General features: G+C 46.1%; 1 protein-coding gene across 2 annotated transcripts; it reads left to right on the top strand.

Moving 5' to 3' along the window:
* Window positions 1–59: 59 nt before the first annotated feature.
* TMEM273 (transmembrane protein 273) lies at window positions 60–27,772 on the top strand. Of its 2 annotated transcripts, XM_045022856.1 has the most exons (7): window positions 60–159; window positions 7,833–7,886; window positions 8,863–8,973; window positions 11,879–11,903; window positions 14,987–15,052; window positions 21,878–21,904; window positions 26,810–27,772. In XM_045022856.1, exons 1-7 carry the CDS (start codon window positions 105–107, stop codon window positions 26,826–26,828), a joined length of 357 nt encoding a protein of 118 aa, XP_044878791.1. In that variant the 5' UTR covers window positions 60–104; the 3' UTR covers window positions 26,829–27,772. The 2 variants fall into 2 exon arrangements, with proteins under 2 accessions (XP_044878791.1, XP_044878792.1); XM_045022857.1 differs by lacking the exon at window positions 14,987–15,052.
* The last annotated feature ends 212 nt before the right edge of the window (window positions 27,773–27,984 follow it).

Below are 27,984 nucleotides of genomic sequence, written 5' to 3'. Positions count from 1 at the left end.
TCCTATCACAAACACGTGACCTGAGTTGGTTGGTGTTTTTCCACACTGCAAAAGAAAGAAATCCAGCAAGCTTAGATGAAATTGTTGGGTCACTGAAAGGTACAATGGTCTTCCTGACAAGCTGGATTCCTGTCCTAACTACGTTTCTGCTTCTCTTACGTAAGTGATCCAATGTATTTCCTTTCCCTTTCTTTCCACAGGCTAAATATTTAAGCGGTGGGGTGCTGCTATACTGTTTATCTCTTGAGCGTGCTGGTGCTGTTTATTCCTCAGCTGCATTATGTGTGTGCTGAGTTTTAAAGTTTATTTCTGTGCAAAGTGGAAAGGGAATATTTATCGAGGGGGTGGTGTTACTTCGCTGAGCTTTCTAGACAGAGTTTCATACTGGAGTGCAGCAGATATATGAGGGATCGGACATGACAAAACAAAAGGCACAATTCAGTTACATACCGGCTTCTTTGCTGGTGAGATAGCTGATGGCTGCAGAGTGTTCTCCTAGGGGTTTCACTTACAGTGTATTTAAAAAGCAATAGTCTATGTGCATTCTGTGTGCAAGCCCCTTTCTTACCTCTCCATATACCTTGCTTAGCAATTCACATGCCCACTCTGGACATGCAGAACATAAAGTTTCCTAGGTGTTCTCAGAGCATCTGCCAGCATCAGGCACATTTGCTCTCACAACAGCCCTCTCACGAGTTGGGCTAAGATTATCCAGCCTCATTTTACATATGGAGACACCGAGGCACATTGAGGGGACGTGTCAGGAAGAGCCCTACTAAGAAGGGGCAGAGCAGAGCCTGCAGCTCATGCAAAAACACCCAGCCAATATGCAGATTAGTCTTGTTTCTATTGATTTATGGGATTGGGGAGTCATCTGCTGCTACTGGGGCAGCAGCCCTTGCAGGGGAACACGCCCCAGCCCTCCTTCTCAATGGGAGTAATCACAGGAAACTCATTAGCCTCAGACAGCCTCAGAGAGCATAGGCGGCAGGTTTGTATAATTTTTGGTGGGGCCCAAAATGGTGGTGCCCCCCCCGCTCCCGCCCTGTAAGCCGATATAAAATGAAGCTACAACGCGTCAGCGCCACAAGATTACAAGGGTCAATTAAAAGTGGAAAGTCAGAAGCAGCACTTGCCTACTTCAATATACGGTATTATATTTTGTTGCATCTGTTGTGATGAAGTGGGAATGTTCTTAATATTTTCTCTGAATACTGTGTGGGTGCCTCAGTTTCCCCTGCAAGATGCCAACTGAAGGTGTTGGGGACAAAGAGATCAGGTGGCCTCCTTGTCCAGAAGAGACACAGAGGCCAGAGGAGGGAGTGTCAGTTTGGAGCTGGCTGGGGAAATTGGGAGAGACCCAGAACTTGGTTCTGGGCTCCCCACCCCCCAAGATGGACCTGACAGAGGGGTTCTGTTTTCTGTACCAACAAGCTCTGTTTAAACTGTGTTCCCGTCATCTAATAAACCTTCTGTTTTACTGTCTGGCTGAGAGTCACATCTGACTGCAGAGTTGGGGTGCAGCGACCTCTGGTTGCCCCAGGACCAGCCTGGGCAGACTCACTTTGGAAAGTGCATGACGTGGAAGGGCATGCTGAATGCTCCGAGGTCAGACCCAGGAAGGTGTAAGCTTCTTGCCCTGGAGACAGTATGCTCCGAGAGAGGAGGCTCCCCCAGAGTCCTGACTGGCTTTGTATGGAGATGTTCCAAAGCATCACAGCATCCCCTTCCACACCGTGCACTTCCCAGAAGTCCGCACAGGCACTGACACTCCCTCCTCCGGCCTTTGTCTCTTTTCCAGGCATTAGGAGGCCACCTGATCTCTCTGTTCTCCAACACCTTCAGTTGGCACCTTGCAGGGGAAACTGATTTGGGAGAAATGAAGTAAAAGCTGCCCAAACCGAGCTTGAGCACTCCTGAATTTTGAGGTGTTCAAATCTGGAAGGCAGGTGCTGGGGGTGGGAGAGGGCTGTGGGCTCCATGGGGGAGCATGGCAGCAACTGTCTGGAGCTGCATGGAGCCAGATACGCTGGTCTGAGTGGCACAGTAAGCGGTTTGGGGGTTGGAGAAGAGGTAGGGAGTTCCGGGGGGCAGTCAAGGGACAAGGAGCAGGGGGAGTTGGATGGGGCAGAGGTTCGAAGGGGCAGTCAGGGGACAGGCAGCAATTGGATAGGCATGGGAGTTTAAGAGGTTTATCAGGGGACAGGTAGGGGGTGCGGTCCTGCGGGGGGGAAGTTGGGTGGGGTCTCAGGAGGGGGCAGTTGGGGACAAGGAGAAGGGAGGCTTAGATAGGGGCTGAGGTCCCAAGGGGCAGTTAGGGGCAGGGGTCTCGGGAGGGGGTAATTGGGGAACAAGGACCAGTGGGGCTTAGATAGGGGGTGGAGGTTCTGGGGGGCAGTTGGGGCAGGGGTCTGGGGAGGGGGCAATCAGCGGACAGAGGCTGGGATTCAAAGGGCTCTGGGCTGCTGGCAGCCGCGGGGATCCCAGAGCCCTTTGAATCCCAGCCCCGGCTGGGAGTCAGAGGACTCTGGGCTGCCTGCAACCGCAGGGAGCCCAGAGCCTTTTAAATCCCAGCCGGGGCGGGAATCAGAGGGCTCTGGGCTGCCCGCTGCGGCGGGGAGCCCAGAACCCTTTAAATCTCAGCCGCTGCTGGGATTTAAAGGGCTCTGGGCTGCCTGCAACCGCGGGGAGCCCGCAGCCCTTAAAAACTCAGCCGCGGCAGGGATTTAAAGGGCTCTGGGCTGCCTGCAACCGGGGGGAGCTGAGACCCTTTTAAATCCCAGCCGCAGCCGGGAATCAGAGGGCTCTGCGCTGCCCGCTGCGGCGGGGAGCCCAGAGCCCTTTAAATCTCAGCCGCGGCTGGGATTTAAAGGGCTCTGGGCTGCCTGCACCCGCGGGGAGCACAGAGCTTTTAAAATCCCAGCCGCGGCCGGGAATCAGAGGGCTCTGGGCTCCCCGCCGCAGCAGGCAGCCCAGAGCCCTCTGATTCCCGGCCGCGGCTGGGATTTAAAAGGCTCTGGGCTGCCCGCCGCAGCAGACAGCCCAGAGCCCTCTGATTCCCGGCCGCGGCTGGGATTTAAAAGGCTCTGGGCTGCCCGCCGCAGCAGACAGCCCAGAGCCCTCTGATTCCCGGCCGCGGCTGGGATTTAAAAGGCTCTGGGCTGCCCGCCGCAGCAGACAGCCCAGAGCCCTCTGATTCCCGGCCGCGGCTGGGATTTAAAAGGCTCTGCGCTCCCCGCGGTTGCAGGCAGCCCAGAGCCCTTTAAATCCCAGCCGCGGCCGGGAATCAGAGGGCTCTGGGCTGTCTGCTGCGGCGGGCAGCCCAGAGCCTTTTAAATCCCAGCCGCCGCCGGGAATCAGAGGGCTCTGGGCTGCCTGCAACTGCGGGGAGCCCAGAGCCTTTTAAATCTCAGCCGCTGCTGGGATTTAAAGGGCTCTGGGCTGCCTGCAACCGCGGGGAGCCCAGAGCCTTTTAAATCCCAGCCGCAGCCGGGAATCAGAGGGCTCTGGGCTTCCCGCTGCAGCAGGCAGCCCAGAGCCCTCTGATTCCCAGCCGCGGCTGGGATTTAAAGGGCTCTGGGCAGCCCTGGCGGCGGCGGCAGCGGCGGGGGGGCGCTCCAAGCAGGGGAGAAAAAACATTGGTGGGGCAGAGCCCCTGCTTGGGATTTATTCATGGGGCTAAAGCCCCAGAGCCCCATATAAGTCGGCGCCTATGTCAGAGAGTTACCCCAGTGCAGCTTGCAGCAGTCCTACATGTGCACACAGGTCATTCTAGTTCAGGGGTCGGCAACCTTTCAGAAGTGCTGTGCCGAGTCTTCATTTAGTCACTCTGATTTAAGGTTTCACGTGCCAGTAATACATTTTAATGTTTTTAGAAGGTCTCTTTCTATAAGTCTATAATATATAACTAAACTATTGTTGTATGTAAAGTAAATAAGGTTTTTAAAATATTTAAGAAGCTTCATTTAAAATTAAATTAAAATGCAGAGCCCCCCGGACCAGTGGCCAGGACCAGGGCAGTGTGAGGGCCATTGAAAATCAGCTCGCGTGCCGCCTTTGGCACGCGTGCCATAGGTTGCCTACTCGTTCTAGTTCAACTGCCCTCCACACAGCACTGCACTGAGACTTGCCCCATTGCAGTGACACCATGCAGCACTGTAAATCTTTTGGAGAAGATGCAAGGGGCGTTAACAGAGTGTATGTGTGTTACTTGTACTGCTGTAGCCAATGCCACATCTCTCCAGTGCAGATAAAGCTAGGGAGGGGCCCAGATTCCTGTCTCTGGGTGGGTATTAACATATGGCCCATAATGATGAAGAAGGAAGTTTGCCTGGACATTAGCAGTGCCTGACTCATGAACAACCCATTAGTCTAGCTGTTGTATTCTTGGTGTGCAAATGCCATGGTACCTAGCCCAAATATTTCCCTTTTTCTAATAGCTCAGGAATGATTTCCATCCCCCCTGGATTTCTCTCTCCCCTTCATCTCCATGGATAGTCTATATTTGTCTCCAGAGTTGTCTGCCCACTGAAGGTTTGCTGTCTGCCTTTCCCTGCACCCCACCTCTCAATATTCCAGGACTCTGCCTCTCTCTCCCCTTCCACCCACTTGCTTTCCCCAGCATTGACCACATGCCAGTGGTGGCTACTGAGATGCCATGAGGCCATCTGTTGATTGCTGGAATGCTGTGAAGAATGGGAGGGAGGGAGAGATCTGAAAAGGTAAAGAGGGAAAAGTTCTCAAGGGACTAGAAAACGACAGGAGAAAAGAGGCTGGAGAAAGTGCTGATTGCTGTGAGAGATGAGGCATCATATTGATACAATTCATGGCCAGATGATGACGTGGGAACATTTGACATGGTTTATTTTTCATGTTGTTGTTCAGCACTGAGATGTGAGGGATGAACTATCGATGTTTCCTCCAGCACCAGTCCGCACATCACAGAGCCATAGTTTTCTCTGCACCTTGGTCCAGGGACACACATACACAGTGAAATTCACCAGCAGAGCTGTACACAAGGGGCCATTTCACATTGCCCCACGCTGTGAACTGCTGCATTTAGCTATGATTCTGTTCTCGGTATTCTGCCCCTTTATATTTAAGGTCTGCTGGGGTGGGGAGAGCACTCTCAGTGGAGGTTCTTACACACAGAGATGCTCTGGTCTCCCTCATGGAGACATTGCATTTGTTCTTTCTTTGTTTGTTGTTTTCTTTAATCTAAAATGCAATCCATCTAGACTGGAAATGCAGGTCTCACATAGTCAACCCTTTTCCTTTTCTTTCAAGTCGGGAGGTTTCACATGAATGTCAGGCTGGATTTCAGGTTCGAACAAGAACGTAGAGCAACACTCAGTTAAAGCTGCTGAGTTAAACCCTCATAAGACAGACTGTGAGCTCTTTGGGGCAGGGACTATCTTTCTATTCTGTGTTTGTTCTGTGTTTTCCAAGCACAAGGGGATCCTGATCCATGACAGGGGCTCCTGGTTACCACCGCAACACCAATAAATAATAGTACATTTGCATTATTGTGCAAATTGCATATTGCACATGAGTTGGGTAGTGAAGGGAATGGGATGAGGGACTATCAGTTGGCCCAAGTTTGCTTGAAAATGGTCCAGCGGTCGCTCAAAATCAGAGATAGTTCTGTAAAGTTGCAAAGTTATTATCAAGATCTAATTATTTCCAAAATTATGGGGGATTCAGATCTGGGAGTTATGTTTGGCACATTATAGAGATGGCGGCCAGTCGTAAAGTTGGATCTGGACTTCTTCAGAATTTGGGGAGAATTCAAAACTATTCCCTCCAGTCTATCCCCTTTCTACTGAGAAGTTGCAAACATTTCAACAAACCAAAGCTGATTTTGTGGGTTGCAACAAACATGCGAGCAACGCCTGGTTTCAGGAGTGGGCTCCATGACACAACTCTTGTCACGTGAAAGAAAACAACCCGATTGTTTTATATATCAGTGAAATTAAACTCAGAAGCAAATGGTATTTAAACAGCACCCACTAGTTATTATTAAATCTTAATCAAATCTAGATTGAAGCGTATGAATTGAAAGCATCATCCCAATTCCTATGGGCTTGCAGAGGCCTCCGTCCCTCCCTTTTTAAAAAGAAACTAATAATTAAATCTCTATATATTAAACTGACCTACATGAAATATGCCATGTAAAATATGATTCCTGCCATAAAACACATAATCCACCACCAGTTTAATTCCATTAGAAAGCAGACATGAAGGTCTCTGTATTATGATCATTAGGATAATAAAAGTAATACAATATTACTTTTATTATGTTTGAATTTAAAACATTCTTCATATGAGCAGAAAGAATAATTAAGGGGATGGGTAGAAAGAAGGCTTTTTTATATTTATAATGAAATATGTTCACATGCTGAAGCAAAGCGAATTAAGTTAGCTCTTTGGTTTCTAAATTAAAACCTAAGTGTTCCACACCCTTTCCTCCCTTAGAGCCTCTCAACATCGTTTTAATTTCCCTTTTTTGTAACCGGACACTGGTCATGCAGTGTTGTCCACTCTTGCATGTTTATTAGAGGTTTTTTTCATGAAGCCTCAGCTCCTGGAGTCATGTGACTACAATAGGAAAACAAATCATTTTTTAAAAGTAAGTTTACAGCCCTCCTGACTGCAGAATAAAGTTTTAAAATGTGAACACTGAGGGCTCAAAAAGAATCTGACATTTATATGGCTTAAAATCTCATGATTTTTAAAGCCAATCTCACCATTTTCTGATGCCTTAATATGCAGGGCTACATTTGTTCCAGAATAAATCCATTGTTAATCACTGAGATGAATCTAGGCCTCCAGGTCTGGAGCCCTTTCTCTGTTATTAGCATCTCGGTAAAGGAGACAAGAGCTTGCACCCTTCGCAAAACATACTGAGGAGGAATGATTCCTTACGTGCACTTTTAAAAAACTGCATAAAAATCCCATCTCAATGTCTATGTGCCCGATGTCGTCAGGTGCCACTAGTGTCATTCTGAGCAGCGCTAGTTGGAAATGTTCTAGCAAAAATGGCCTTTTTTCCCTAACCCAAAGTTTTTGCAGAAACTTTTCATTTCATTAGAAATTTTCAATGAAAGACCAAAAGCTGGAGATGCAGGGGGAAATTGTGCACTTTTTTTTGGTGGGAAATGTTAATTTTTTTTCCCCTTTGAAATTGTCCATGAAAAACAGTGGGTATTTTCTGTTTTGCAGAAGCTGATAGCTCAGAATGTAGGCCGCACATGGCTTTGTGGGAAAGGATGGAACTTGACAAGCAGCCCTATGATGGAGTGGGAGGTGGGGCTGAGGGTTCCGAAAAGTTCCCTCTCACACCATCACGTTTTTCCTCGTGAGACAACGTCCCAGAGGAGACCCCTCTGTCAGCAATCTCATGCTGAAGTCTGGAGACATGGCTTAGGCAGGACCGGAGCAAATGTTTTGCCTGGGAAGGGTTGCCATGGGTGGATCTGCCTTTCCCAAGATGTTTTAATAGAGTCATCAGATTTGGAATCTCTCTTTTGTTTCCAGTGGGAATGATGACATTTCAAACTTGTCTCTCATGCATGCAGCCTACAGACTTGTGGAATGGAAAGGCAGATGCCAGTTCCTCAGGGATGTCCCCATTAAATATCATTTTGATAATGCATCTCTGCTCTACAAGGCCTTAGATCCATTTTTAAGCCCTATGTACGGCTATTAATTGATCACATGATCATATGTTGTATCCTAGCATGATTCGTTCCAGCTCTATTTAAGTATAGTCACTAGCAGGATACAATACATTCACCTATATATTCTGACAGGCCAAATCACTTTTATTTCAGATTTCTGGAGAGCAAAGGTCTCTGCCTCTGGAGCATCCGAGGAGGAGGTAATAGGTGAGTCCATCTCAGGATGTTACTGTCTGTACAGGGGTGGGAGCCAGGAACTAAGAAAATACAGTAACAGCAACAACTATATTTCAAGGATTTTAGCCTTTTTGTTTTAATTAGAGCAATGGGAATGCAGACTGGAACACCAAAGACTATGAACAGGGGCAGTATGCAGGTTTCAGAGCCTGATTTTTAAACAGTAGAACCATCATGTGCTTCGTAAGTCACATCTAAAAATGCTGCTCTCTCCCTTCAGCAAAAATTCGAATAGCAGAGTTGTTGAGTTGGGGGCTCCTGGCTCCAAGCCTTCCTGACTTTTACAAAGCCACCTACTAGTATCCCAGGAAATATTATTATAATTAAAACTGAAATACAATTGAGAACAGAAAGACATTACGCGCAGTGATGCTATAGCCTGGCTTTTTAAATTACTATTAATATTAACGTAGCAGCTAGGCCCCAAACCAGCTGGATGCCCCATTATGTTATGTGCTGTACAAAATACACAGTTACAGACAGTCCCTGCCCCAAAGACCTTACAATCCAAACAGACAAGGTCACCTGGGATGCCAATGGCAGAGTCAGGAACAGCACCCTTGTCTCCTGAAGTACAAGCCACCAGCCTCGTCTCTCGCCCACGTGGGCTCTCCTACTGACCCCACCTCTTACTGAAGGTTGTTCATTTACTCACTGGCTCACAAAATTCAGCAACCTGCCCTGAGTCCCCCAATGAGCACAGTTCTATTGTGGGAGTAGGCGGTGTGAATTAGCACTGCGGGTGTGCGGCTGAGGAGGGTCACTAGCTAGCCCTGCACATTCAACTTATTCTAAAGTGGGAGAACTAATGCGGCCGCCATTTGCGGAGAATAAGCTCAGGTTAATGTTGGAATCTTTGTCCTATGTCCCCCACACTCCCAAAAGACCAAATATTTTATTATTTAATAATGTGTATTCAGTGACTTATTTTCATTTCTCCTTGCAGACCCCAAGTATGTTATCATAGGAGTTACCCTGGGAGTCTTCCTAGCAATTGGTTTTTTAGCACTAAAGATCTGCATGATCAAAAGGCAATTGATTGACAATGACTTTGTAGGTAAGAGAAACATATTCTTGCTTTCTGACTTAGAGGGAAATTCTTCTCACCCATCAACAGAGCAAAGCTAAACTCCATTACTCTGCTCCCTTAGTCAGAGTAGATCTGTGTATAGTAAGAGCAGAGTATCTGCTGGGTGGAGCTGCAAAGGGAATTGTGTTTGAAAAGGAGTGTGAATTTCAGATTTGAAATCCCTGGTATCCATAGATCCCCATGTTTGAATCCTGACATGGTTAACTCAGCTTTCCAAGGGAAATAAACTGCATTCCATATTGTGTAAGCATCTTTTGGAGGAGACTTTTTTAAAAAGGGCTCTATCTGCTCTGCATATATGTTAAAGATCCCATGGCATGTTAGCTATCAGTAGGGGCCTGCACAAGCATCCTGACAAGAATTTTCACTTCCCCCACTGTACTGGTTCCACCCTTCCTACTCAGAAGGCACTGTCTGATTCCTGTAACTTCCATCAAGGTATTTGCCTGGCAAAACTCCCACTGGCTTCTAATGAGAGCAGGAACAGGACCTTGGCTTGTAAGATGCTGTTGGGTTCTCTGGGATGCCAGTTGCTGCAGGAATGCATGCTTTTACTGGCTGCATTATTTAGGGCAGAGAAAAGCTCTGTGGTCTCACTTCATAGCTCTTGGAACCCACACTTCCTTTGGTTTCAGACCACACAGCTTCATAGGCCGCTCAGAGTGTTGAGTTCAAACCCAAAATCTTAAAGTGAAACTGAGCGGAAACTGCCCCCTTTCATGTGAATATACAACACTTTAAAAGAGAGCATAATTTGCCCCACTCACTTCCCTGTGGGGAGATGCTGACCCATTGACTTCCCTGGGGGCAGAGTGTGGCTCATTGGCATACATCCTCTGCACAGAGCACCTCTCAACCCAGATTCCAAAATGCTTTATGAACTAAAACACAGAGTAAAGAAAGAGATAATTTCTCCCACTGTTGAAATGCAATCAGCTCTGGTGCAGGATGTGATAACAGCACACAGCAACACTCACAGAAGTTGAGAACAAGGAATAAAGAGGAATACCAAACCCTGCTGCAACTATAGTGAGAGATAAGGCAGCAGAAAATATTTACCCAGATTGAAATTTTTCCAGAATACCAGTTTGAACAGCCCTACTCTTGCAAAAAGACCCATGGGATTTTTAAGGAGTACAAGATCTCAGGAGCTCAGTTTTACTTGTCAGCACCTCCAATAGCCAGAGCATGGGTTAGAGGAGAGACATATTGCCTGCCAAATCACCAGCAACCCCTTCATCCAGTATCCTGGATTTTTCTTGGAGGTCTTATGTCCCAAGCACTGCAGAGCTGGGTCTCAACCAGTATCTCATATCCAGACACCCCAGAGCTGAGGGAATCCTTGGAAAAAAACCTTCTCAGCTTCATAGCCTGAAAACTTGTGTTGTCTTGAATTACAAAATATTGATTTTTAATACCTTTCCCAAGCCAACTTCTATTTAAAAAAAAGGCATCTTGAATTGCATTATAGCACAAAATGGAGTCGTGACGCAATTTAATGTAACGTGATCATGGAAAAACAGATAAAAGGCCCCCCCCCCCGATGGAAATGTAATTATTGTGGGGCCCGGGACCCAAGCAGGTACTCTCTTTAATGACATTTCTGTGATGAATTCCACTTGGACATTTACATGCCCAGTAGCAGATGAAGCACAATTTGTCAGTCATGCAGGGAACTGATGCTAATCTAGCCTCTGTTTAGATGAAGGGAAATTTTAAGCAGGTAGCCAGTTTGTGCCATGAAAACCATGCCACGTATTAAAAAGGAAAATATTCTGAAAGACCTTGGAACGTTCACAGAGAGAAAGAGTGAGAGCATGGCTAGGTATTTGCTTGGCCATCCATAGCCTGCATTTGAAAACATTTGCTTCTGTGGTTGGAACACCGTGGTAATCCTCATGCAATCAACAGAAGTAAAGGCTTTGCCAACGTGACAGCCATCTAAGCCTGTTAGGTCAATAGCACTGCAGGACAAGTAGCTCCAACACCAGCCCCACCACCTACCTCAGTACAGGGGCTTAATGCAAGTGGTTTTCAACCTTTTTTCATTTGCGGACCCCTAAAACATTTCGAATGACGGTGCGGATCCTTTGGAAATCTTAGACACAGTCTGCGGCCCACCCCCCACAGGTTGAAGACCACAGCTGTATGGTAATGACAACCTTTTGCGGACTCCTTAGACATAGTCTGTGGTCCCCCAGGGGTCCGCGGACCACAGGTTGAAAACCATTGGTTTAGTGGCATCACCTTCAGAGTGGCAATAGACTGTCTGAAACTACAGGGTCAGATCCTGCTAGGGTCTCACCCCTTTCTTCTAAGGTAGGTAACTTGATTCTATGCTACTTAGTGTAAATGTGGGTCTTTTAAAGGAGAACTTAGGCATCCTATTTTACTCTGTATAGACACTGAAGATTTGCTGTTAAGAGCAGAGGCCTAAATTTATCTTATTGCTACTATATAACAGCTTTAAAAAATCACATCCATTCCTCCTAATTCCCTGATCATCACGTATCTGTTCTCAGAATTGTTTTTCACTGCATTTGGGGCTGATGAATGAGCTGTGATATTAGCTCATGTGCAGTCTTGAAGAAGCAGAATATCAAAAGTTCCAAATTAAAGGGTTCAGAAAGAATTTGGAATATTATAATATATTAGATTTTATATTGGGCTTGATCCTGCTATCCATTGTGAGACAACAGTCACTTTGATGTCAATGAGTTTGCCTCTGTAAGATTTGGTGGATCTCCCTACTTAGCTATAGTATCTAGGTACTCATGGTCCCATCACCTTACTATCTGAACAGGCCAATCAGCTTTGCAGTTCTATCCCTGGTATCTCACATAACCACCTTTTCTTATTGTTCTCTCCTCAGATTCAGACAACAGAGTGGATAAAAGGTAAGGGTCATTGCTGTGTTCTGGCATGCAAAATGTAAAGTTCAAATCCCCCTCTCCCTACATGTATTACTGCTAACAGTAACAGTGCTTTAGATAGAAATATATAAAGGATACAAACCTGCATGTAAGTCACTAAGGGTGAGATTTCCAAAGGCATTTAGTAGAGTTGTGCAGAGAATGGAAATTCTATTTTGCTGAGAATTTCAACATTTATTTTCAGTCTGATTAGGAACAAAATCCCAAAATTTCAAAATTCCGCAAAAAAAAAATTATTTTAAAATCAGAATCTAAATGATTTTTCCTATGATATTATAACAGATAACATAACACAAAATACAAAAATTCAAACCAAACTCCATGCCCACTGCTTGCCTCCTCACTCCCCTGCCAGACCTCCCAGCCCCAGCTCACCTCCTCACCCCCATGCCTCCCCTGGCCTATTATACCCACCACCCATCTGGCTAAGCCCCTGAACCTTTCAATGAATTCTAATAATTTGAGTATGGACTTCTGTAGGTTAGGGAGTAGAACCAGCGCAGCATCTGCATACAACATAATTTTTTGTTCTATATGCCCAGTCTTAATACTCATTATATCCACACAGCCCTGGCTTGTGCATGCCAACAGTTCCAGGGCTGTGTCGAAAAGCAACTGGGATAGCAAGCAACCTGTAATATGAATAGTGCAGAAATTTAGTTATTGGTGCTCACTTAGCTGGAGGGGTTAGTGTAGAGCAGTGGTTCTCAGCTTTTCCTGATGACCATACCCCTTTCAGGAGGCCAATTTGCCTTGTGTACCCCCAAGTTTCACCTCACTTAGAAACTACTTGCTTACAAAATCAGACATAAAAATACAAAAGTGTCACAGCACACTATTACTGACAAAGTGCTTACTTTCTCATTTTTACCCTATAATTATAAAATAAATTGATTGGAATATAAATATTGTACTTACATTTCAGTGTGATACTTAGGCCTGTTTTTCACTTGTGAGCCTTGTCTGAAGCCTGAGCCTCAGGTGTCAGGGCTGAAACAAGTAACTTAGCTTCATGGCTATGTTCCCTCTAAGGTGCGCACCTGCGCAGCCACGCAGGAGGCCACCAAGGGCTGCACATTTAATTAGCAGAGCCGCACAGGTGTGCTCACTGCACTCAGGGGCATGGCCACAGGTGGGCCTAGAAGATGGCAGTGGGGTGAGGTGGGGAATAGGTGGTAGGTGGGGGCAGTGGGGTGAGGTGGGGGTGATGATGGGAGTGCTTGGGGTGTGCAGGGCTGCGGCAACTCCCCCAGCCCTTGGGTCTACGCGGGGTGAGATGCCTCTCCCTCCCAGCTCTGGGGCTGCAGTGGGGAGAAACGCCTTTCCCCTGGTCCCAGCCCCAGAGCGGCTGGAAGAGACACTCTCCCCCAGCCCAGGCGCTGCTGCAGGGAGAGAGTGCTGGGGGGAGTCCTCTCCCTGTGCAGCCCCAGAGTAGCCTGCACCCCAAACCCTTCATCCCTGGCTCCACCCCAGTGCCCGCACCCCCAGCTGGAGCACTCATCCCCCCGTACCCTAACCCTCTGGCCCAGCCCTGAGTCCCCTCCCACACTCTGAACCCCCTGGCTCCACCCTTGCCACACATCACATACGGTGCACATAATAAAATTCATCCGCACGTGGAAGGGAAAAATTAGAGGGAACATTGCTTCACAGGGCCCCCAGTGAGGTGGGACCCTTGGCAGTTGCCCTGCTTTCCATCCCCTAATGCCAGCCTTGCACTTGCGACCCCCTAAACCCATCCCGTGACCTCCTGGGGGGCTGCAACCTGCAGGTTGAATAACACTGATCTAGATGAGTTGAGTACCCCCTGGAAGACCTCTGCATATCCCCAGGGGTACGTGTACTTCTGGTTGAGAACCACTGATGTAGAGCAGCTTAATCCAACTGATAAAGTGTCCCCAAATCTGTGTTCAGCCTAATTTTTCTTTTAATTCCAACCCACTACTTCTTATTATGCCTCACACAAAATAATTTCTTTCACTCCCTGGACCATATCCTTAACTGGGGTAAATCAGTATAATTCCATTAAAGTCCATGGATCTACACCAATTTACACCAGCCAAAGTATTTAGTTCACTTCCGCTCCTCCTGAAAGTCAATCATTCCAGCCCCTTGAACTTATTTGTAGAATTCATCTGAATTTCCCCCAATACATCAACATCTTTCAGGTATTATAGTTTCCAGAATCAAGCACCACATCCCCAGTACAGAAGCACTGGATAAGCAGTGAGAGAGACATACCTTAAAGTGTATGCAGCCCAAAATCACATTGGCAGTTCATTAGGAAGTAACTTACAGCATTTGCCCCTTTATTTACACAGGTACATAGCATTATTTAAGCAGTAAATTCATAATGAGATGCCTGTAAACATGATGGGTATGGGATATTTACTAATACTTTGAAAGCCTAAAAGGTTTTAGGCATCATGCTGTCAGTTAACGAAACAGTCATTTCAGTGTCAACTGACAATTATTAGGTGTCATTTAAAAAAAATAATTAATAGCTCACATCAGTTTCAAATGCCATCTTGGTGTAAGCTTGGTAAATTATAATGCCTAAAATATCATGCAAGTTTAATGCATTAATAAAAATGTCTGGGCCCATTTAATGTTGGCAGTATTTTGAGTTAACTACAGTACATGGCAGACAGATTTATTTTGACAGAAAGAGACAAAGAAAGAGACAGACAGAGGCAAGACGGACAGAGAGACAGAATATTTACTTAGAAAGAAAATATACATATTTTAAAACCTTTGCAATAGCCAGCAGGAATTTGTTGACTCAACAAATCCTGAGCAACACATTCACCGCCCTTCCCCCCATACAGCCCATTGTATCAATCATCAATCACCAATGTAAATCACTCAGTATGAGATCGTATTTTAAATGCAGTGCACAAGTCATTGGGATATTTGAGGAAGGAGGCAAGGAGCTTGGCAGCTGCATAATCCAACTGCCAAGCCCAGCAAGGATTTTTTTCTTTTCTTTTCTGCTTCTAGGAATAGCCTCTGAATGTTATCTGTTTTTCCATCTCGTTTCTTCCAAGGTATCTGCTGCCTTTGCTAGGCCCTGTGGCATTGCCAGTAAGGCTGGTGAGATACAGCTTGCTTTTGTGAGTTATGGCTTTGCAGCATGTTTACCATTCCTTTGACTAACACATGAGCATGTGGAATTAATTTGAGTATGTATCATATACTTACTACTGGATGGGAATCAGAACTGCTCACTTCTGTGTCATAGTCTCTGTACCATTAACAGCTAATGGAGATTCTTTGTTCTGTAGGCCAAGTGGTAGAGGATTGTGCTTTTGTGACCATGGAGTGCAGCATATCTGTCTGTTCATTTTAGGCACATGTAATGCACCAAATCCCCATGTATCCTGTTTCTCCTAACCTAGCATAGTGAGAATGGTTAAGTCCTTCGCTACCACATATTTCTTATAGTACTGTAAATAAAAACAAGCTCCAAGGAAAAGCAAATCCCCCTTGAAATAGATGCAAGAGATAATTTAACAGCAAAAAGCATACCATTCTCTATATAACACCACAACATACACAATTTACTCTATTGCAATGTACATACTCTGTTTGTATCAAGGGTGGACAAAGCACCACCTACAGGTCAAATGTGATCCAAATGAGTTCTACAAAGTGGCTCATGGTCACCTACATTTCTAACATTCAGGTGCTGTCTCTAGAAGACATGTCCCACCACGCTACCTGCCATCGTAATCCAATTAGCCTCCACTTTAATCAAGATGCCATGTTGGGATCTGTTTTCTCCATGAGTTGAAACTTCCTCTAGCAGTTGATTTAATATGGCACAGAAAGATGGTTCTGACTCTTGGCCAGTGTCCCACACTCTGTGAACGACACTGGGCTTTGCAATGCATGCCTTGACTAATATACTGTACAAACTATTCACACACAGTGGTATACATTCCATCTATACCCAAGTGAGGGCTAACATCTCAGCAGCTATACCATCCATTGAAATCGTATCTGTTTAAGAGGCTGACACACACTATACTGTAAACAAGTTCTCAGAGAAGAGCACTCGGAATAGCTAGATACCAAAAATACACCTACGGAGGAATTCTCTTTCTCTCAAAGTTCATTCCTGTGGCGCAGGGCGGGTGGTGAATGAGATTTTACACTAGGGTGACCAGACAGCAAATGTGAAAATCAGAATGGGGTAGGGGGTAATAGGAGTCTATATAAGATAAAGACCCAAAAATTGGGACAGTCCCTATAAAATCGGGACATCTGGTCACCCTATTTTACACAAAGAGAGCAAGACGGGGCCAGGAATTTGCTGTTGTTTCAACACACACAACAGCCTTTTTGTGGATTTTAACGTTTTCAGCTGAATGTCCGTGGAGACTGCCAATGTGAGGGTAATGCCCATTGTGATGGGGACACCTTTCCATAAGGAAATGGATTGAAATCATCAAGTGATTTCACATAGGCCACTGAATAGTCAGCAGCTAGAAACTGCTTACAATCACTATCCACCTCAGCTGCATTTGAAGCGGTGAAATTATGGAGGCATCGGTAGCAACTCCAAAGTTCAGGCTGTGTTGAGATTTCCACTGAAAGCAGGATTTATAATCCCTCCATTTCACAATTTACAAGTGAATTTACTTTCCACGTGTAGCAGATCAACTCTTCAGAGGCCAACTGAATTTTCCATCAGACTCTCTCTCTTTCTCTCTCTCTCTCTCTCTCTCTCTCTCTCTCTCTCACACACACACACACACACACACACACACACACACACACACACACACTCATTACATTTGAAAAGTGGCTTATTTCTTAAATATTGAGTTATCTCATTTATTCCTTTATTTGTCACTGTCACAAAGCTGGCACCATCCCCTTCTCTGGATGGACACCACTCTGCTGAGGGGACCTGACCGCCGGATCCCATGCACTTCTAAGCCCCCTGGGTCTGGTTAGAGCCAGGACACTGTTCTTAGCTCTGGGTCTTTGGCACACTCCTAGCACCGATGCCATGTCTGCCACCTTTCCTTGGGATATGGGGCTCCACAGCCCAGACGCTTGTATTCTCCAAATCAGTGCCCCAGCCTTCCCGAGCCCCCAGTTGCTGAGAGCTCTACCTCAGTATGAGTGCTCTGAGCTTCTTAACTAACCCCTTCAAGAACAACGTGGCCGGCAAGTAAGGAACACATGTCATTTTTACTTTCAGGAAAGCACAAGGAAGTTACAGATCTTTGCAAAACAACCAGCAGTCCCAAGGCACACTTCCCCCGTCCGATCTGACCCCTTCTGTGAGTCAAAGGTCCGGTCAGCTTTTCAGGCAGAGTCCCTCTTACTTTCTCTCCCTCCCTCCAGCTGGGCTTCTGACATATGGTGGACAGCCCCCACATTTTCAGAGAGCATCCCCTCTCTCTGGTGCTGTTTGCCATGTGCCCAGACTGCAAAATTCGGACCCCGTCAGGCATATGAGTCCAACATGAAGGAATCCCATGTCCCCTGAGGCGGGCCAGTCCTCATGTGTCATTCAAAGTTGATGGCCCTCAGTGGCTCTTTCATCATCCCTTCTTGGCAATGCAGCATGTGAAACAGACTGACCTTCTCAAGGTCACACTGACAGTCCCACACAGAATGACACGTAGCACTCTAAATGGAAGGCACAAAACCAAATGACATTCACAGTTTGGATCAGACATGTCACAATAATCATCTAACTTAATTCCCCACTGGAACTGCCCCGATCAATCAGCTATCGGCCGGCTCTCCTCACACACATCCCTGCCGTTACTGAGAGCAAGGAGGCAGGGGCCAGGCTACAGTGCAGACAGACTGGTGTGGGGCTGTGGGAAGGCAGAGAAGATGCTCTGAAGAAGAAATCAAGAGACCACAAGCTCTGCCCTGATTTTCCTGGAAACAGACACCCTGTGGTTTGCTGCCCCGGCCCCGCGCTCTGAAAATCCACAGCAAGTTCATCAGGTCCCTGATGGCAGGGGTGAGTTAGTGGCTGCCAGCCTCCTCCCACCCTACCATTCATTCTCCTCCCTGGCCCCAGCAGCCCTGCTCATTCCCTTGAGCGCACATAACTTTCTCACTTCCCCACTGTAACCTCCACATCCCGGCTCACCCCCCATAAGGAGCACTTGAAATATTGCTGCTTCACTGCATACTGACTGAGCTACCCTCCCCATTCCAGCCTCAACTCTCCTCCAGAGCATCCCACAGCCCACATGGCTTCCCCATTCTCATGGTTACAGGGCTAGCTGCACCTCTGTCCACTCTAGTCTCACTGAGTGCATCCTCTCAGCTGTCAGGCCTCATGTCTTTACTCCTCACACAATTCTCCCACTCTGAGACCCGGCCCTGGGCTATAGCACCCGTGTATCAGCTGTGTTCTGGCACCTGCAGTGCTTCCCTCTATGGGGGTCTGTGACCAGTGGTGGGGAAAGAAACAACCCCAGACTTTTTAAAAACCAGAATAGTAGGAGGTCAAGCCAGAATCCTCAGAGCCAAGGACTCTGCCACTGTCCTTTAACCATCGTCAAGTGTTTGCGGAAGGATGGCTTACCCTGCCGGAGCCATTCTTTTGCTTCCTGCTTGTTTTTCCTCACAGCCCCATTAAACTAAACCCCTGTATTCACACAGTAAACATCCCAATAACTAGTGCAACATACAGTATTCAAAAGTTATTGCCACACAGCTCCATGTAAGTCAGTGGCTCTCACACTTTTTTACTTATGACCCCTTTCACATAACAAGTCTCTGTTTAATTTTTATAAATTAAAAATACTTTTTAATATATTTAACACCATTATAAATGCTGGAGGCAAAGCGGAGTTTGGGGTGGAGGTTGACAGCTCGTGACCCCCCCATGTAGTAACCTCCTGACCACCTGAGGGGTCCCGACCCCCAGTTTGAGAACTCCTGATGTAAGTCATCCCCTCCCCTCCTGTTGGCCTCCAAAGGGGACGGGTGAGGGACTTGGCTCTGTCAAACCACAAGTTGTCCTGCAGTGAGGAGCTCCACTCTGCCAAACCATAGGAAGTTGGACAGAGCAAAGGTCCCCTCTGATGAGCCATAGGCTGCTCTACAAAAAGGGCTTCTCTACAGCTTCTCCCCACAAGACCTTCTCCTGTTCCGCAGGGCCAAAGCGCTGCTTTTCCCCATCAGAAGGTTTGTGAAATACAAAATGTGAATCCCCTGTGGTCTGCTTCAGCTACAAGACTCCTCTTCTGCCTACACTGTCCCCATACGTTAGTCCCTATCAAGCACAGGGGGCAGGCGAGGAGAAGAGTTACTGCCTATTGAGCCAGAGCATGAGAGCTTGCACTTCTGCTAATGAGGAGACACTTCCTGTGTCTGACAAACTTCCTTTGCCCTGCGAGAGGGAAGTCCTGCTCTGATGAGCCTGATTCCGTATTGAGCACTGGGGGAATTGGAAGGAGGCCATGTGTGGTGGCATATGTAATTTTCTGATACAGACTCTCTGAACATACATACCAGAAATTAAGCTGAATGCATAATACTCCTTAGCCCAGTCAAGTGCCACATAATGCATGTCACCGTAAAAAAAACATATTTAGTAGAAAACTAGAGAACAATCAAAAGGACTCCATATATAAAAAATAAATGTGCAAATGCAGTCAGAAATTACTACCCAACCCATTCAAGTATACATATTGCAGAAAGAAACAAAAATTAAATATCCCTGCTATACAGAGGCCATGTTGTCTAGTGGCTAGAGAACTGGACTGGGACTCAGGAGAGCTGTATTCTAGTCCTGGTTCTCACTTTGGCTTGCTGAGAGACCTTGGGGAAAAAATAATCACCTTTCCTCAATTTCCCGATCTGTAAAATGGGGATAATACCACTTAGCTTCTTTGTAAAATGCTTTGACATCTATTGATGAAAAGTACTATATACGAGATAGGTATTATTATTATTATTTATTTATTACATCGCACACTTTAGTGAGGACACCGAGATGTTCACTGACCTGGGAAACATGAGGGTTTAAACAGAATTACTACAACAATTCATAGTCAAATCTAGTTGTTCAGGTCGTCTGGTTGTAAGTTCCTCCAGCACCACCACAGAATGCACTAACTCAGGGGTTCTCAAACTTTTCTACTGGTGACCTCTTTCACATAGCAAGCCTCTAAGTGTGACCCGCCCCCTTAACACGTTTTAATGTATTTAACACCATTATAAATGCTGGAGGCAAAGCGGGGTTTGGGGTGGAGGCTGACAGCTTGCAACTCCCCTGAGAGGTCCTAACCCCCAGTTTGAGAACCCCTGCACTAACTACTCCTGCACTTTTCCTAATGTCGCCATTGTGTTGCTGCCACCTTTCTTTCTGTGGATGCTAGTACTTCTCCAGCTAACCTCTCCCAGATCTTTTCCAACAGCACAATTCAGACTCTATTCCATTGTTGCTGTCAAATGTCTCTCTCTCCCCCTACTTTATCCATTACCTCTTATCTGCTCTGGCTCCACATAAGGGAGGACATGATACCACCTCAAAATATATCAGGCCAGATCCTCAGCTGTGTCAGTCAGCATAGTTCTATTGGCTTCACCAGGGAGGATCATTACTAAGCATGCAGCCCATAGTAAGGGGCAGTGCATAGAGGATCCCTGGGAGGCACTGTGCCTCAGAGATGCACAACTCCTTGTGGGGCTCCCTGCTTGTATGGGAGATGGACAGAGTAATTTGTTATACCCTTTTGAAGGATGCAGCATACTTCACTCATGTGGCCAGCCAGTTCCACTGGCTAGCGTGAGTGGGTTGCAGAGTCATGGTTCCACCTAATCTTTGCCTCTCCTTGCACCTTGGTGGAAGCATCCGGGCTGCCACTCCTCTGCTCCTTTGGCTGCTGGGGTTGCAGTTGTGGCTGGATTTTATACAGCTGCAAAGGTGGGAAGAATCCTTATTCCTTCCTACTGCATTGCACAGCCACGTAAGGGCTATCATGATGTAACCCTAGATCACTAACCCTGGGATTAGCCCAAACATTTGCTGAGTCAGAAGAGGAAAATACATTTTGTCAAACTGAGAAGAACAAGATGGTCCTGGGGGTAATTGCTTAGAACAGATGTCCGAATATGACAAAGACTTGGGTACCACTGATTTCAGGAACAGAGCAGGAGCTCTTCACTTCCCTGGAGCTGCCACAGTACAAACATGCCAAATACTTTTCAAGGAACATCCAACCACATGCTCCTAAAAGACACATAAATTAAAAAAAAAAACACAAAATGAAAAATACTCACAATTTCAACTCCCTGAACTAGGCTCATTTTCAGCAAGCCACAGATTCATAGAATCATTGATGTTAAGGCCAGAAGGGGCACTGGTGCCTGGAGCCACCCCTGCAGAACTGATTAAATAAAATATTGCCTGTCCCGTACTTAAATAAGGGACATCTCTTATAATACGGGCCTGTGGGCAACTCTAGGCAAAACTACTGGCCTCCAGTGGAGTTACTCCCAGTTTACACTGGTGTAGGTGAAAGGAGAATCAGAGTCCTTAAGAAAAAACTGAGACCTAATGACTTGTATTGAATTTCTCTGCTCTTGCAAAATCTTTGTTTCTAAAAAATAGTTTGGCTAAAAATTGCTTTGAGGGAGGAAAAAAGGCCTGTGAAAGGCCAACTGCTGAAGAAACATTTCCTGCTTGCCAAGGCTCTTAAGAGCTCCTTTTCTGCAGCTGTCTGAAAATGCTTTAGTCCTGAAGGAAAAGAACTCTGCCGAACTTTAGTTTCCAGGAACTGACACTAGGGGGAGTAAAACAGAATAAAAGATTGGAGAGAAGCAAAGAAACCATGGAAGAGTTAAAGGAAGAAAAGAATCAGTGTTTTGATGGGTTGATTCTTTGAGTGAGCACCTTTGGATGGCTGCTCCTGTACTCACACTCCGTTTCATTCTTTTACACATTGCAGGTCACACGTGGAATCAGCTGCGATGAGGTATGTTCTACGGAAGGGGCCAGGTGGGAAGAGTTCAAGGTCTTCCTCCAATCTGACACAGCAGGAATGGGGTGCGGGGGGGGGGGGGGTAACAGAGAGTCTTTGGTGGCAGCTTGGAGTCAGATATAAAGAAGCTGGGGAGTATTTCTAAAACTGCATCCAGGTACGTAACAAAGAAGAATAAACGTGGCCACATACAAAACAATGAAGGAGGGCTGTGAGACCCAGGTCCAGCAATTGTAAGCCCAGGTTTACAATGCAGTGTGGACACTCATGTGTGGGCTTGGAAACACCGAGTCCACTACTCCGGGTCCCACAGACCCGGGTTTACAATGCAGTGTAGACATGCCCTTGGCAATCCTGGGCAAACCACTTAACCGTTCTGTGCTTCAGGCTCCTCACCTCTAAAAAAATTGTAATAATACTTACCTACCTCACAGGAGTATCGCGAGGCTATTTGTTTTAATGTTGGTAAAATGCTTTCAGATCCTTGGGTGGAAGGTGACAGAGAAGCCTAAGGTGATTTTATTATGAAGTGCTCTGATATGTATCAGTTAAATGGCAGACCCATAACATGTGTTTGCTAGTGTACATTTCCTCCCGGACAATTCCTTTGCCCACCAATCGTATGTGGATTTTGAACGACCGTTAGGGAAACTGGAATCCGTAAAAGTAAAATACTGAAAGTAAACCTCTGATGCACACACAATCCTGCTTCCCTATGTGTTATGTTACTTAAAGGGAAACTATATCTTTATGCTATAGGCCAGTACTGTGAAATGATTCAGAAGCACAACCAATTTTATAAAATTCAATCAAAATAGCAATGAAAAAATAGATTTCCAAAGCCACCCCTTGTGAGTGGGAAAAACTCCTCAGAAAAATCCAGAAAGCCCCTCATCTTATCTTCCTTCCAACCCTTCCCTTCAGATTAGCTCTGCCTCCTACAGAGCACTACCAGTTGAAAATGGTTTGGCTAGGTAGCAAGTTGAGACCCCCTGCTTAGGGTAAAACAGCTTGTGCTCCCCTTCCTTCTGTTCTGTCTCATTTACTTCTTGCACTTTGTCATAAACTAGGCCCTGATCCTGCAAACACTTATGCATGAGCTTGATTGCAAGGGCAGTTCCATTGAAGTAAGTGACACTTCACATGCATAAGTGTTTGCAGATGCAGGGCCCTACATTGTTAGCTTTTTGTGGCATGACTGTCTTTTACTGTGTCTGTACAGTCAGTGCAACGGGGTCCTGATCCTTGGCTGATGCCTCTAAGAAATACTATAGTACGAAATTAAAACTAATACTATAAACAAATGTTGCTATCTTTTATTATCAGAATGCATGTTGGAATCCATGTCTTTGCACAGAAATATAAATGTGAAAAACAGAACTATCCCAGATTGTGTTTAAATAAGCTCCTTCGTCATTTCTGCACCAGCCATGATAAAGCTCTTTTATGTTTGAAAAGCAGAACAGGATTCCTTGAAGCAATAAAAAACAACACATTTATAGCATTTAACATCTTCAAAGCATTCTACAAACATCAGCTATGCCTCACAACCGCTGTGAGAAAGGTGGATCAGTATTATCATCTGCAGTTCACACAAAGAGAAACTGAGGTGAAGCAACTTGATGAAACCACACATCAAGTGAGTTTCACAGCTGGGGTTATGTCACATGATTTCCTGCCTCCCCTGCCAACACTGTGCTCAGTCCTCCACGCTACTTGCTGCCAGGGCCTCTGCATGCTGTTAGTTGACCCCTTCTTGCAGAGGAAGATGCATCTGCAGTCATTTCCACTAGATCCACAGGTTGGAAATACATACAGTGTATTTGTGCGTCACAGTCAATTTGGTAAAAACAGGGCAGCTGTAAAGACACTGAGGCCTGGTCTACACTACGTGTTTAAACCGGCTTTTAGGAGCGTTAAACCGATTCAACGCCACACCCGTCCACACTAAGAGGCCCTTTATATCGATATAAAGGGCCTTTTAAACCGGTTTCTGTACTCCTCCCCAACGAGAGGAGTAGCACTAATATCGGTATTGCCATATCGGATTAGGGTTAGTGTGGCCGCAAATCGACGGTATTGGCCTCCAGGCGGTATCCCACAGTGCACCACTGACTGCTCTGGACAGCAATCTGAACTCGGATGCACTGGCCAGGTAGACAGGAAAAGCCCCGCGAACTTTTGAATATCATTTCCTGTTTGCCCAGCGTGGAGCGCCAATCAGCACGGCTGGCGGTGCAGTCCGAAAACAAAATCCAAAAAGAGCTCCAGCATGGACCGTACGGATGTGATCGCTGTATGGGCAGGCAAATCTGTTCTATCAGAGCTCCGTTACAGAAGACGAAAGTCCAAAGTATTTTAAAAAAATCTCCAGACAGGCACCATAGCAGGGACTCAGCGCACTGCTGCCTGACAAGCGTAACGGAAAGCCAAAGAATCAAATGGACGCTCATGGAGGGAGGGAGGGGGGACTGAGGACTCAAGCTATCCCACAGTTCCTGCAGTCTCCGAAAAGCATTTGCATTCTTGGCTGAGCTCCCAATACCTGTAGGGTCAAACACATTGTCCGCGGTGGTTCAGGGCATAGCTCGTCAATGTACCCCCACCCCCCACCCCCAGAAGGAAAAGAAAAAAAATCGTCTCTTGACTCTTTTAAATGTCACCCTATGTGTACTGAATGCTGCTGGTAGACGCGATGCTGCGGCACTGTACTGTAGCATCCTCGCCCCCCCCTCCTTGGTGGCTGATGGTACAATATGGCTGATATCTGTCGTCATCATCAGCCTTGTGGCAGATGGTGTAGTGCAATAGGGCTGCTATCCGTCCTCGTCATCAGCCCATGAGTGCTCCTGACTGGCCTCCCGGTCATTCCCAGTAGACGGTACAGAACGGCTGGTAACCATCTTCATCATAGCAACAGGGGGCTGAGCTCCATCAGCCCCCGCCCTTCATGTGTAAAAAAAAGATTCTGAACTGCCTGGACTATCATAGCAGCAGGATGCTGCCTTCCCCTCATTTCATTTCACTAACAAGTCACTGTTTCTTATTCCTGCATTCTTTATTACTTCAGCACACAAATGGGGGGACACTGCAACAGTAGCCCAGGAAGGCTGGGGGAGGAGGGAAGCAACAGGTGGGGTTGTTGCAGGGGCACCCCCTGTAAATGGCATGCAGCTCATCATTCCTGCATGATCTGACACGGAGCGGCTGTGCTCTCTAGTTCTCTGATACACTGGATCTCTAGTACACTTGCCCCATATTCTAGGCAGGACTGATTCTATTTTTAGATACCATAAAGGAGGGATTGACTTGCGGAGTCATTCCCATTTTTGTCTTTTGCGCCCCCGGCTGATCTCAGCCAGGGGCACCTATGACAGCAGCAGAAGGTATAGTGCAATAGGACTGGTAACCGTCATCTCATTGCCAATTTACAATGGCATGGCAGACGGTACAGAACAGCTGCTAACCATCTCTGCTGTCATGCAAAAGCAAATGAATGCTGCTGTGTAGCGCTGCTGAATCGCCTCTGTCCGCGGCATCTAGTACACATACGGTGACAGTGACAAAAGGCAAAACAGGCTCCATGGTTGCCACGCTATGGCGTCTGCCAGGGCAATCCAGGGAAAAAGGGCGCAAAATGATTGTCTGCCATTGCTTTCCCGGAGGAAGGAATGACTGATGACATTTACCCAGAACCACCCGCGACAATGATTTTTGCCCCATCAGGCACTGGGATCTCAACCCAGAATTCCAAGGGGCGGGGGAGACTGCGGAAACTATGGGATAGCTACGGAATAGCTACCCACAGTGCAACGCTCCACAAATCGACGCTAGCCTCGGACCGTGGACGCACACCACCGAATTAATGTGCTTAGTGTGGCCGCGTGCACTCGATTTTATACAATCTGTTTTACTAAACCGGTTTTTGTAAATTCGGAATAATCCCGTAGTGTAGACGTACTCTGAGATGTCCTGCCAAACAAGAGTTAACTGTGAGGATCTTTATGACTGTAGAAATGGTCAAACAATATTAGAATAATGCAGGGGTTCTCAAACTGGGGGTCATGAGGTTATTACATGGGGGTCGCTGGCTGTCAGCCCCGCATATGGTGGGTCTCTGGCTCTAAAGAAAGAGTGTCAAAATAGAAGTTTGCCCAAGGTGCAATTTTCCCTAAGGTCAGTCCTGGGACTGAGACAACATTAGAGAGCTTGATTGTTCAGCAGCTGAAGAACTGGATTAAACCGCAGACCAATCAACAGACTGAGAGCAGCCAAAAAAAACCCTCGTTTATAATTAACAGTCAGACTCACAGGCAGGGGTGATCCTGGGGAAGGCTTGCAGGGGCTATAGCCACCCCAAATTTTGACTTAGTGCACCCATACCCACCCCTCCCAGCACAAAGCACAAACATTCTGCAGAAGTAAGGGTGGCGTGGTACGACATTGCCACCTTTACTCCTGCAGTGCTGTGCTGCTGCTGGCAGTGGCGCTGCCTTCAGATCTGGGCACCCAGCCAGCAGCCACCACTCTCTGGCCACCCAGCACTGAAGGCAGTGCCTGCCACCAGCAGCAGCACACAAGTAAGGGCGGCAATGGGGTGCTAAGTCTGCTGTGAACAGTGATACTGACAAAGTTTCTTCATCCCCCGCTCTGCAGTATTAAACAGTAACTATTTAACTCAAGAGGCTTGCTGTGTGAAAGTGGTGGCCAATACAAAAAGTTTGAGAACCAACTGGCATAATGGATTAGAATGACTTTCCTGCCATTTAAAAAAAATATTTTTTATTTACTAAATAACATTTCTCCAGCTCTAACTTTCGTATGTTACCCTAGATCACTGCTGCCAAAGGGAGAGAAATAAAGTCTTGTTTATCTAGGATATTTTTTCTTCTTTTTCAGAGAAGAAGTCAATCCATAAGAACAGCAAAATACAGCTGACCTCTAGCCATTTTGGAATGGGGTACATTCAGACTGGACATTTAACTACTGCTGTACCTGATCTCTGCATCCATGGAAGACCTTTGTCCACAGGGCTGTCTCACCAACCCCCAAATTCAATTTTTTGAAAAAGTGAACCGAGTAACTGATTACAGAAAAGGCTTTATAGTGTGCACAACCTAAGGTTATCTCTGCACTCAAAAAACATTGTGCACTCATATCATGTGCCTGAGGGGAATGCATGATGGAAATACACATGAGATGGGCTTTGTTCATTAACAGGTCCTGTATGGGCTATGATAAATATATGATTTTTTTTTAATGAATGGAATCAAAGGTGCCCCAAAACTAGAGATGGGTTCAAGCAACAACGTTCATTTGTATTGACATAGCAAGCACCTCAGAAATGGGGCTGAAGGGAGAGAAAATGGCAAGAGAGGTTGCTCAGCCCATTACAAATATAGGGGCCATTTGCAAAATGTGGAGTAAGATTTAGTTTTTGAACACCAGCATGATGCAAAAGCTACGGGTGTTCTGATCTGGGACCTCAATTCTGTACCTGAACTAGAAGTAATGGTAGAGAAAGGGGATTATTCATGTTCTTTCTTTAATATATGTTAAGTGGCCTTTGTTTTCATTTTTTATTTTATTTATTTTTTCCTGGGAATTTATCAGTTTTTATTACCACCGCAACAAAAGGAGATGAAAATCAGTGAAAAAACTATTCATAATTTTCTGGGTAAATATCTGGGTCTATTTTGGTGGACAGAAAGATGGAGGGGAAGTATTCAGTAGATTAATGCTTTGAATTCCGGTCATCAATGCAGTTTGCTGCCAAACTAAAACAGAACTCAAAACACAATGCCACCTCTGAGTTTAAAAAAACAATATATCCCTAATCACCAAATAAAACTTTTCATTTGAATAAACAGTTTATTGTTGTAGAACTATTAGTCTATAAATATTTACATTTAATAATTGGGCCACACCATGTGCAGCGCGTACACTCAACTTCATCCTTTAAGCTGTGAGTCTAAACTTTGTAGCTCCTGCTCATCTCTACAGACACATAAATTCTACAATATCTTATTTTAATCCTAGGCTTGATTGTTAAATCTGAATTTAGAGCCAGCTTC

Source organism: Mauremys mutica, chromosome 7 (assembly GCF_020497125.1).
Source record: "Mauremys mutica isolate MM-2020 ecotype Southern chromosome 7, ASM2049712v1, whole genome shotgun sequence".
NCBI classification, from domain to species: domain Eukaryota; kingdom Metazoa; phylum Chordata; order Testudines; family Geoemydidae; genus Mauremys; species Mauremys mutica.
This window is presented reverse-complemented; position numbering and strand designations above follow the sequence as displayed.

Excerpts from the sequence above, each read along its gene's own strand:
- TMEM273 (XM_045022856.1), top strand. The coding sequence starts at position 105 with ATGGTCTTCCTGACAAGCTGGATTCCTGTCCTAACTACGTTTCTGCTT. Across the intron at positions 160-7,832 it reads TACGTTTCTGCTTCTCTTAC|ATTTCTGGAGAGCAAAGGTC; the intron begins GTAAGTGATCCA and ends CTTTTATTTCAG. Across the intron at positions 7,887-8,862 it reads ATCCGAGGAGGAGGTAATAG|ACCCCAAGTATGTTATCATA; the intron begins GTGAGTCCATCT and ends TTCTCCTTGCAG.